The following is a 10644-nucleotide window of genomic DNA, read 5'->3' on the forward strand; positions in this document are numbered from 1 at the left end:
ATTTCCAACGAAGTTGCTGTATAAGAAATTCATCCAAAAATGTAATTTCTGAAAGTCAAAGGACTAATTTGCAATTTCGGAAACCTTTTAAAAATTAGTTATTTTCGGTTATTCCCAAACAGGTGCACTGGTTCAGATGCATTGTTTCATCTTCTTCAAAACCTGATCGATTCTTTTGGTTCGAAATTTTTTCTTGAACATTAACATACAGAAGCTCTAATCTCTCCGAATTTTATCCGATCAAACATTTTGGTAGAACCACCGAAATTGATTTGATCTAAAAGTGATATCTTCACGACTTTCAGATTATCCGTTTTGTTCAATATTCAAATTCTCCCTAACAGAACGGAGGGAGTAACTAATTTTCATTTTCAATTTATCCCATTCAAGATAACTCATTATTAAAAATAAAAATAATTTTATCTTTATTTTATTTCTAATCTTAATAGTATATAAAATAAAGTTCCATCAAAATTCCTTGCCATATCCCGCGAGTATAATAACGTTTGTAGTCAAAGTTAAGTATGTGAAGATAAATTTTGTAGTCAGCATTGTTTCTGAGTTGTACAGCGATGGATGCTGTTTTCACCTCCTTCTTTCCTAATTCTCTCTCTCGAAATTCCCTTCCATCGGCTTCTTTCCCGTCACTCAGTTTCGCGAAATTCGTCTTCACCAAACAATCCTCTCTCAGAGGGCGGCCATTCAATTCGCATTCGATCGAAGTTCGAGCCTCGGAAATTCCAACAACCGATCCTCAAAGTGAAGAAGATTTCATCCTAGAAGACGTCCCGCACTTGACCTCTTTCCTCCCCGATTTACCAGTAACTTTGCCTACCTTAATTCTTCTTGAATTAACATCGAATGTCTGGTGATTTTTTTTTTTTTTTTTGCAATATTGGCATGATTCAGATGTATACAAATCCACTGAAGAAAACCCAAGCTTATGCAATAGTAAAGTAATCCCAAACTTTTGTTTTTACTACTGATTTTGGAGGTTAGGGTATTCAACTTCTTCTCACTTGTTATATTGTCATAGGCAAACATTTGTTAGCCCCGAAGATGTGGTTGCACATAAGGTAAACTAAACTCAGTTTCTATAAGAATTGCCAATGTATGTAGTGGATCAAAATGTTGCGTCTTGCCTTCAGGTTGTTGTTCAGAAGCAAAGTCCAAGGGGAGTACATTTTCGGCGTGCAGGGCCCCGCGAAAAAGTATTGTTTGTTTTTTGATACTATAATGTTTATTTTTCGTTGTGTTCAGGGAAATGTGGTCTTAATATTTTCCCCTTCTTGCTTTTTTATTAGGTGTACTTTAAGTCTGAGGAAGTTCGTGCATGTATCGTGACTTGTGGAGGCTTATGTCCTGGAATAAATACGGTGATACGAGAGATAGTTTGTGGTTTGAATAATATGTATGGCGTAGAGGAAATCCTTGGGATTCAGGTTAGATTTCTACTCTGCTCTATCTATTTTCTCCTCAAGTTGCGAATATACGAGCAATTACTGATTGGTTTCTGATTGCTCCTCTTATTTCTTGGGTGAAAAATCTCTTGTTTAAATGTGTCGTCCTTAATGTTGCATTTCTATTGTTGCATCATGTTCTTTGTTATTGTTAGTTATGTTTTTCATAGTTCTTAGATCTTTACATATTGAGGTGTCATACCTTGTTGCAAGTTCTTTGATAATAAAATGTTTTGTTGTCAGAGTAATTTCCTCCCCTTCTAACACCTAGTGTTGTTGTTTGTGCACGATAAGTCAATGGTAATGATGAGATTTTTCAGGGAGGATATAGAGGGTTCTATTCTAAAAATACTGTTCAATTGACTCCAAAGTATGTCAATGACATTCATAAGCGTGGTGGGACTTTCTTGCAAACGTCAAGAGGAGGTCATGATACCAATAAGATAGTGGACAATATTCAGGATAGGGGAATAAACCAGGTATATTTTTCATCCCTTTCCCGGTATTGTCTTTGTTATTATTATTGAAAGATTTTCACGATATTTTTGGGTTGACAGGTTTACATAATTGGCGGAGATGGTACACAAAAAGGCGCTGCAGCAATTTATAAGGTGATTTATAAAATTTTATGTTGTGCTAATTTTGTTGTCAATTAAACATTTCTAAGATGATGATTTCTGTATCTTTAAGGAAGTGGAAAGGCGGGGGATTAAAGTGGCAGTTGCTGGAATTCCCAAGACAATTGATAATGATATTGTTGTAAGTTATGCTAATTTGATCTTCCAAGTAAAGTGGTGGCAATATGTTCCTTCTTTAACTGATGCTTATGGATTTAACAGTGCATAAGTTTGTAACTTTCAACATGTATTTCCATCTATTGACCTAGTCAAATTTATTTAGAAATGACTTGCTATCACAAGGGAAGGGCAGGAATCATGGTTTATTTTGTTGAGTATGATGGTCTGTTTGATTCTTGTTTTTCACTATGTTGGCCAATGAATCTGATGTAACTGATACTGGCCCATAACTTAGCCACTATTTTGAATTAATTACTAGCTACTCCCTCTGTCTCATTGAAATGTCTCATTGAAAATGAAACGTTTTCCTTTATGGGTTTTCCCATTAAAAATGAAACGTTTCTTAAAAAATGGAAACAACATCATCTCAACATTTTCCCCTCTTACTTTATTCTCTCTCCATTAACTTACAAAACAACACAACATAAAATCTCGTGCCAAAAAACAAATGTTTCCTATTTAATGGGACAGAGGGAGTATGTTTTAAATCTGTCATACGTGTACTATGAAAAATTTTCGATCCCTGAATGGAGGTGAATGATTGGATATTTGCTATGTTTTGGATATTCTGAAAGTGTAAATAATACTAGTATTCCTGCAGATCAAGGATTATGGCAGGGAATTGGTCATTTGAATAATTAATTTTCTATGGTTATTCAATTTCCTTTAAATGGACGTCTTCTCGTTAATCTTCTGTATTTGCCTTTATTTGCCTTCTCGTTAGGTGATAGACAAGTCCTTTGGTTTTGATACTGCTGTAGAGGAGGCTCAACGGGCAATAAATGCTGCACATGTGGAAGTTGAGAGCGTAGAAAATGGAGTTGGAATTGTGAAACTTATGGGCCGATACAGTGGTAAAATAGAATTAGCAGTCTTATGCAAACTTTGTTTTTAGTTTCTATGCGCCCTTCAGGAAGATCTATCTATTTATGCAGGATTCATTGCCATGCATGCAACATTAGCAAGCCGTGATGTGGTGAGAGACACCAGCTAGCTCTCTGTATGCCTTAATTATGCCCACATTAAGTTTTCTCTCTCTGTCTCTGTGTGTGTGTGTGTGTGTGTGTTATTTTTTCCCTAGTCAGTCTGAGCCTTTGTGTATTTGGATTACATGCGCTGATTTTTTTATCATTCAAGTTGTCAGTATGAATATACTATGACTTCTGAAACATATTAATAGATGTTCCAGATTTTCTGATATCCTTCTTCATGATTCGGTATTTTTTTATTTATCAGGCTGGGGATGTAAAGTTAGTGCTGTTTCAAATAATTTGAAAAAGTATGATTGTGTTTGGAAACTCTGCTTACAGGTTCTGATTGTGTCAGGATTGTTGCTTGATACCAGAGTCCCCATTCTATTTGGAAGGACAGGGTGGGCTGTTTGAATTTGTTGAGCAGAGGTTGAAAGAAAATGGACACATGGTGATTGTGTTGGCTGAAGGTGCAGGACAGGAATATGTTGCTCAGAGCTTTCATGCATCTGCTGAAAGAGATGCATCGGGGAACAGGCTACTTTTGGATGTTGGCCTCTGGTTAACACAAAAGATAAAGGTATCTTGGAGAACTGGAGCAACACAACATCCTTTGTGTGTCTAAATCTCTTATAAATTACTACTCCCTCCGTCCCACAAAAGATATCACACTTTGTGTGTTAAATGGAGAGAGAAAATATAATTTGTATATTCATGTGAGAGAACTTTTTCCAAAAAGGGAAATGTGACATCTTTTGTGGGACAAACTAAAAAGGAAAGTGTGACATCTTTTGTGGGACGGAGGGAGTACTATTTTAGAAATTCTGCATAAGCATCTCTCTCTCTCTCTCTCATATTATGAATTCACATGGGGGATTCAAGTAATTCTGTAGTTCAGTTCTTTGATCTTAATGTGTTTACTAAACTACATTTGCGCCTATATGAATCTGCATGTTTTTCGAACTTCTTATTTCATGGTTTCGTTTCATATTGGATACGCCATTCTTTTGGCCCATTTTCTAAAACATTCTGTTAATAAGTTGTATGTGGCACCGTCACTTCCTACTGATAGCAATCATCCTTCTATAGGATCACTTGCCATTTTTTCTTTTCTGATGCCTCTCTTGGTATTAGCTCTAGAGGGGGTTTGCATGAAGATACTTGTATCTGATAAGTTCTATAGTTGGACTCTGTATCAAATTTTCCCTTGTACTAAAACCGTTCATTGTTCCGAATGAACTCCGATTATTTTGTTCCACAGGATCATTTCACGAATGTTCGGAAGATGGCAATAAATATGAAATATATAGGTACAGCTGCTACACTGTATTTGAATGTTTTAATAATTTGTTTTCCACTCTTTAGATTTAAGCCAGGCTGTGCTATCAGTAGTACCTTTATACAACTGTGATGTTTTATGAAGTTAGAATCTACCATTTATTTCCAATATATATTTCGTTATCAAACGTGTATGTACTACTTCTACAGATCCAACATACATGATTCGAGCAATTCCTAGTAATGCATCAGACAACATCTACTGCACACTTCTTGCTCACAGTGCCATCCATGGAGCTATGGCAGGGTACACTGGATTCACCGTTGGGCCTGTAAACAACAGACATGCCTATATTCCAATAAGCGTAAGCTAATTTCTGATACATAATCTATCAACTTAGTTATGAAATCGAAGCATTATTAATATGCTTCAAAAGTAAAGCAGGTAAGATATTGGACCTTGCAGAGTGCTTAGTACCTTTCTTTGCTTAGTAAACCAATACTTGCACTTTCAAAATGTGATGGAATCTTAGCTACTAAACATATAGATGCTATTGTGGCTTTTGATTTTTCTTTTTTAATAATCGTTTTCTGAACAATTTTGTGCTTCTGATTTCAGCGAGTTACAGAGACCACAAACATTGTGAAATTGACAGACAGAATGTGGGCTCGACTTCTTGCATCCACGAATCAACCTAGTTTCCTCGGGTGTGAGGTTGTGCAGGAAAGGTTTGCCAATACGATTGATGATGACTTTCATAATTTAAAGATCACTTCGATATAAAAATGTGATATCGACTAATGAGAGTAGAGATGAGTTTTAGTAAATGGTTTAGTCTCTGCCATGGAGAATTCATTTTGATTTATTGGCATATCTTGCTATAGTTGATCCTCCCAGTATTAGTCCTAATCCATCTGCATTCAGTAATAATCCACTCTTTTTTTGAATGATATCCTCTTAAAACTGCCACTGGACTATTTCTCTGTTTGTTGTGATGTTCAATTAATACAACCCCGCTTCAACTTTGTTTCGAGTGGTACGCAAGTCACAACTGCAAATTCAGGAACCGGAGTACCCGACCCCGAAATCGCCTAAAATGCGCACCCGGCACCCAACCCGAAAGGTGTATTGGGTATCGGAATACTTGAAGCGGGAATCAGAACCTGAAAATTTTGGTATGTGGATAACCGACTTTGTTCATTTGCGTGAATGTGTCCATGGGCAAAGTCATGACTAATATACATCAATTTATTTGTACTTATGCCACTATGACTAACCATTACAGTTCATCAAACACTAATAATAATGTAGGTCTCACTATTCACTAACTTTAACTACCAGTCTTCTATCTCTCTTACTTTACCAATTGTTTATTGATTCTCGCACCATTTCCATTGCATGAAGGAGGGAAGTATTTCACACATACGCTCTCCGTAGGAGTCCGTCTGCGAATAAGAGTCTCGATTCATAATAATAACATAAATGGTAGGCATCACATTCCACCAACTCATTCCACTTATATATCATTTAAAACTAATACTCCCTCCGTCCAATAGAAGTAGGCCATTTTTTTTTTCGTCCGTCCCATACAAATAGTCAATATCCACTTATGGTAATCTTTTTCTCCTTATTACCTTTTTATTTATGGATCCAACCCACTATACATTTTCAACTACTTTTTCTCCTCTCTTACTTTACCAATTATGTATTAAAACTCATGCTGAAACCAAATGGCCTATTTCTATGGGACGGAGGGAGTATATACAAGTGAGACTCCTATTCCACTAACTTTCTTCCACCAACTTTTTTTAATATTTTTTGAAACACGTGTCAAAAAGAAATGATACTCCTATTCGCGGACGAAGGGAATAATTGATAATGTGTGTAATCAAATTAAAAACCCTATTTTTTTGTCATAATATCAAATCATATATAAAATGTTCATTATTGGTGCATACAGTATCATAGTTTGTTGTTATGCATATAATGACTATTTTGACATTAATACATCCATTGACAAAGAATATAAGTTTAAGTATAAATTGTACTCCCTCCGTCCCACAAAAGATGTCACACTTTCCTTTTTAGTTTGTCCCACAAAAGATGTCACATTTCTCTTTTTGGAAAAAGTTCTCTCTCACATGAATATTAAAATTATATTTTCTCTCTCCATTTAACACACAAAACAAAACCTCCTAAAATCTCGTGCCGTCTCACAAGTGTGACATCTTTTGAGGGACAGAGGGAGTATAAATTTGATTCTTGAAAACTGAGGTTGGCATCTTTTACTGAAAAATTTAAAAATATCGTTACAGGTCTTTTTTTTACCATTTTTCCGAATTCTAAAAGTTGAACTAATCAGCTTGCACACATTTTAAAGAATATGAAAAATTTCATGTAAAAAAAACTTTTTTCTTTTTGGGTTGTTTAAAAATGTAACGTTTCTTAAATTAGAAACAATACAATCTTACTTTTTGCTCTCTTAGTTTAAGCTCTCTTCATTAATTTATAAAACAACACTGCATAAAATACCGTATCGAAACCAAATATTTCATATTTATTGGGATGGAGGGAAGATATTATACTCTATCTATTTAGATTGTGAGCATGCTGCATTTAACAAGTACCATAGGCATGATGACTATTTATTTAATGAAATTAAATTGTGCAACCCTCAAGGTTCTATGCGTGAATTGCTCGTGCGTGAAGCTCATGGTGGTGGTTTAATGAGGTATTATGGAGTTCACAACACATTGGAACTTTGCATGAACATTTCAGTTGGGCCTAAAATGTGTGTTGGTTTTGAACGAATTTGTAAGAGCATCCGCAGCGGCAGCTCGATGCTGTCTCGGTCTCATCTCAGCGAGACGAGACAACATCGAGCCAGTGATGCGGCCACTATCCCTCGGTCGAGAGCATGTTGGCGAGCTGGCTCGCCACACGCGTTGGCCATGTGGCAAGCTCCCGTGCGGCCGTGACGCCCACTCGCCGACCTGCGAGTGGGCGTCGTTTATATTCGTTGAAGAAATATTTTTTTTTATAAAAAATTATGTAAAAAAAATATAAAAAAAAATTCCCCCAAAAATACTAGCCGTTTATAGCCATTTTTTCCAATATTTTAATTTTTTTCTATTTTTTTAAGCTCTCAATCACTTCCATAATTATTAAATCATTCCCACAAATTATCCACCATCAAAAAACTCTCTATTCTCACTCAAACACTCTACATTCTTCATCCTAATGGATCACTTTTCGTGATTATGCGGATTTCAATAAATTGTAATATTAGGATTTCAGTTATGTATTTTTCGTATTTTCGGATGTTGTAATTTTCGTGGCTTTTAATGATTTTATGAATTATTTGTATTAATTTAATATTTCAATGAAATATTGATTGAATTTATTGGAAATAAAAATAAAAATTGAATGAATAATTAAGGGATGAGATGGTTAAGAGATGGAGGGTTGCAGGTGCTGTCTCTTAGTTAAGAGATGAGATAAAAAATGCAGTGGGACCTATGAATAATTAAGGGATAAGATGATATTGAGATGATATTGAAATAAGGATGTGAATGCCTAAAATGTACATAACTTGAATGCAAGCTAACTCTAAGTCACATCAACATGGTTCGTATAAACATTTACCAATTCCAAATGCACCATGGGAGGATATTCAATGACTTTGTCATTGGTTTTCCGAGAAAAAAAAGAGGCAAAGATTTAATTCCATGTCACGAGACTGATAATGCAACTCATATTATTGATTCTTTCTACAAAGAAATTGTTCGTTTTACATAGTGTTTCTAGAACTATCGTGGGTGATCGAGATGATAAATTTGTGAGTCAATTTTGACGTGTATTATGGAATAAATTGAGAACTAAACTTCTATATATTCTACTCCTAGTGATGATGGAACAATATGCAAAGTAAGCGAACAAGTCGAAAAACAAGTTATCTTTGCGCAGTGAATTGAGTTTGACTACATATGAGAATTGCGAGCTTTCATGTTAAAAGGAAGTTCAAGTTGCAGCGAAGAGGACATGAGCCATTTGAAGTGATTGCAAGAGTAAATGCTACTTGAAGAGTGAGTCGAAGAGTAAGCGAGATGTGTTTAAAATGAAATCTCCCGATCCAGGGAATCCACTAGACACCGGGTCTAGGAACTCAGAGAATCTTGGGGCAACCTGTCGTTGGGCACACAATCACTTCCTTCGCCCTTCAAAACCCTCAACCCGCTATAGCTAAAAAGATTAGTACAGGGAAGCAGAGATCGAATCCACAGAGACAGATGTGTAAGAAAACATGTTCAAAGATCTGTGAACTATTATTGGCTGCTGCCACGCAATTTTTGGGGTTGAGCTTTAATTCCTAGACTGAGTAAATGAAATATTCAACTCTAACAGCTAGATCTAGGCAGGGATATGCATAATGACTAAAAGCAAATGAAAAGATTACTTGACTGGGTAAACGACTTGATAAGGATCCATGTATTTTATGATCCATTTCCCAAGGATTACCCATTTATGATGCTTGATCAAACTATTTTTGTGAGATTGATTTTCAATTTATCAATAAAACAAAGGATAAGGTAGACCCAACCACAAAAGTTGAATCTAAACAAAAATGAATGGAAGATTAGGAATGGAAAGTATGTGTATAATAATGAGATAAAAGAGTTATGACCATAGGACCTTGACCAAAAGAATGGAAACAACCCTAGGAAATTGAGACAAGCAACCTTCAAGGAAGGAATTGGATACATTCCTCAAAGAGGAAAAACTCACAAAGGAGATATCTTAATCACAATCTTATCTTAATCTCGAATGAAAAATGACACCAAAAAGGTATTTATACTAAGAGCCCAAAATGTGAAAAAGGCCCACAAAAACTAAGTCTCGGGTGATTCACCCGGTCGGGTGAATTGTGCGGTCCATAACACCCGCCCGGGTGTTTCTTCTAGAATCTGGAAATGCTTCACAACACTTTCACCCGGTCGGGTGATTTTCATGGTGAAAACACCCGCCCGGGTGTTCCTTCTGGAGCTCCCTGTCTGTTCTGCGCGGCTTTAGTAAATCGTCCATAACTCTCTCCTCCGAACTCCGATTGGGGGCGTGTAAGATACCCACGTGAAGCTCTCTCAAAGAAGAAGATAATTGTGGCAGTTTCAAAGCATTTGGAAGTCATCTTGACGGGCATAATACTGATTGAAGACAGCTGCAGGTACAAGCTTTGGTGCACGGCTTCCATGGTCGTATCATCCTCCCCTTCTTGGAAAGGATTTGTCATCAAATCTGAGCCTTCCCTCTTCCTCACTTCCCTGGCCATCCCTCGAGCTGTATTGGGTATGTGGCATGACCTCCCTCTTATCCTCCATGGCTCACGCCGAGAGGGACACTCTTGACGTCTAGCAACCATGGTCATATATAATGATGAGATAAAAGAGTTATGACCATAGGACCTTGACCAAAAGAATGGAAACAACCCTAGGCAACTTTTAATAGCTCTATCACCCCTTGGCTCCACTACTCAATGGATACACCCCATTGATGCATACCTCTACTTGAATCAACCTATGAAATTGAGACAAGCAACCTTCAAGGAAGGAATTGGATACATTCCTCAAAGAGGAAAAACTCACAAAAGAGATATCTTAATCACAATCTTATCTTAATCTCGAATGAAAAATGACACCAAAAAGGTATTTATACTAAGAGCCCAAAATGTGAAAATTGCCCACAAAAACTAAGTCTCGGGTGAATTGTGCGGTCCAAAACACCCGCCCGGGTGTTTCTTATGGAATCTGGAAATGCTTCACAACACTTTCACCCGGTCGGGTGATTTTCATGATGAAAACACTCGCCCGGGTGTTTCTTCTGGAATCTGGAAATGCTTCACAACACTTTCACCCGGTCGGGTGATTTTCATGGTGAAAACACCCGCCCGGGTGTTTCTTCTTGAATCTGGAAATGCTTCACAACACTTTCAGCCGGTCGGGTGATTTTCATGGTGAAAACACCCGCCCGGGTGTTTCTTCTGGAGCTCCCTGCCTGTTCTGCGCGGCTTTAGTAAATCGTCCATAACTCTCTCATCCGAACTCCGATTGGGGTGTGTAAGATACCCACGCGAAGCTCTCTCA

The 10644-nt window shown here is 36.9% G+C and overlaps 1 protein-coding gene across 1 annotated transcript; it reads left to right on the top strand.

Annotated features, from left to right (window-relative positions):
- Positions 1-535: 535 nt before the first annotated feature.
- Positions 536-5454, top strand: PFK4 (phosphofructokinase 4). Its single transcript, XM_089061152.1, has 14 exons — positions 536-821; positions 910-956; positions 1037-1076; positions 1149-1211; positions 1305-1442; positions 1781-1939; positions 2018-2071; positions 2151-2219; positions 2982-3111; positions 3193-3233; positions 3584-3808; positions 4490-4538; positions 4717-4871; positions 5126-5454. The coding sequence occupies exons 1-14, from the start codon at positions 573-575 to the stop codon at positions 5288-5290; spliced, it is 1584 nt and encodes a 527-aa protein (XP_088917278.1). The 5' UTR covers positions 536-572; the 3' UTR covers positions 5291-5454.
- The last annotated feature ends 5190 nt before the right edge of the window (positions 5455-10644 follow it).

Source organism: Salvia hispanica, chromosome 6 (genome assembly GCF_029641045.1).
Source record: "Salvia hispanica isolate PSC_SH4W2 chromosome 6, Shi_PSC_v1, whole genome shotgun sequence".
Lineage (NCBI taxonomy): Eukaryota > Viridiplantae > Streptophyta > Magnoliopsida > Lamiales > Lamiaceae > Salvia > Salvia hispanica.

What these genes read in the sequence shown, in the direction of transcription:
- PFK4 (XM_089061152.1), top strand. Translation starts at nt 573, where the DNA reads ATGGATGCTGTTTTCACCTCCTTCTTTCCTAATTCTCTCTCTCGAAAT. An exon ending in GTGCAGGGCCCCGCGAAAAA is followed by an intron (nt 1,212 to 1,304) that starts GTATTGTTTGTT and finishes CTTTTTTATTAG; the next exon opens with GTGTACTTTAAGTCTGAGGA. An exon ending in GCGCTGCAGCAATTTATAAG is followed by an intron (nt 2,072 to 2,150) that starts GTGATTTATAAA and finishes TGTATCTTTAAG; the next exon opens with GAAGTGGAAAGGCGGGGGAT.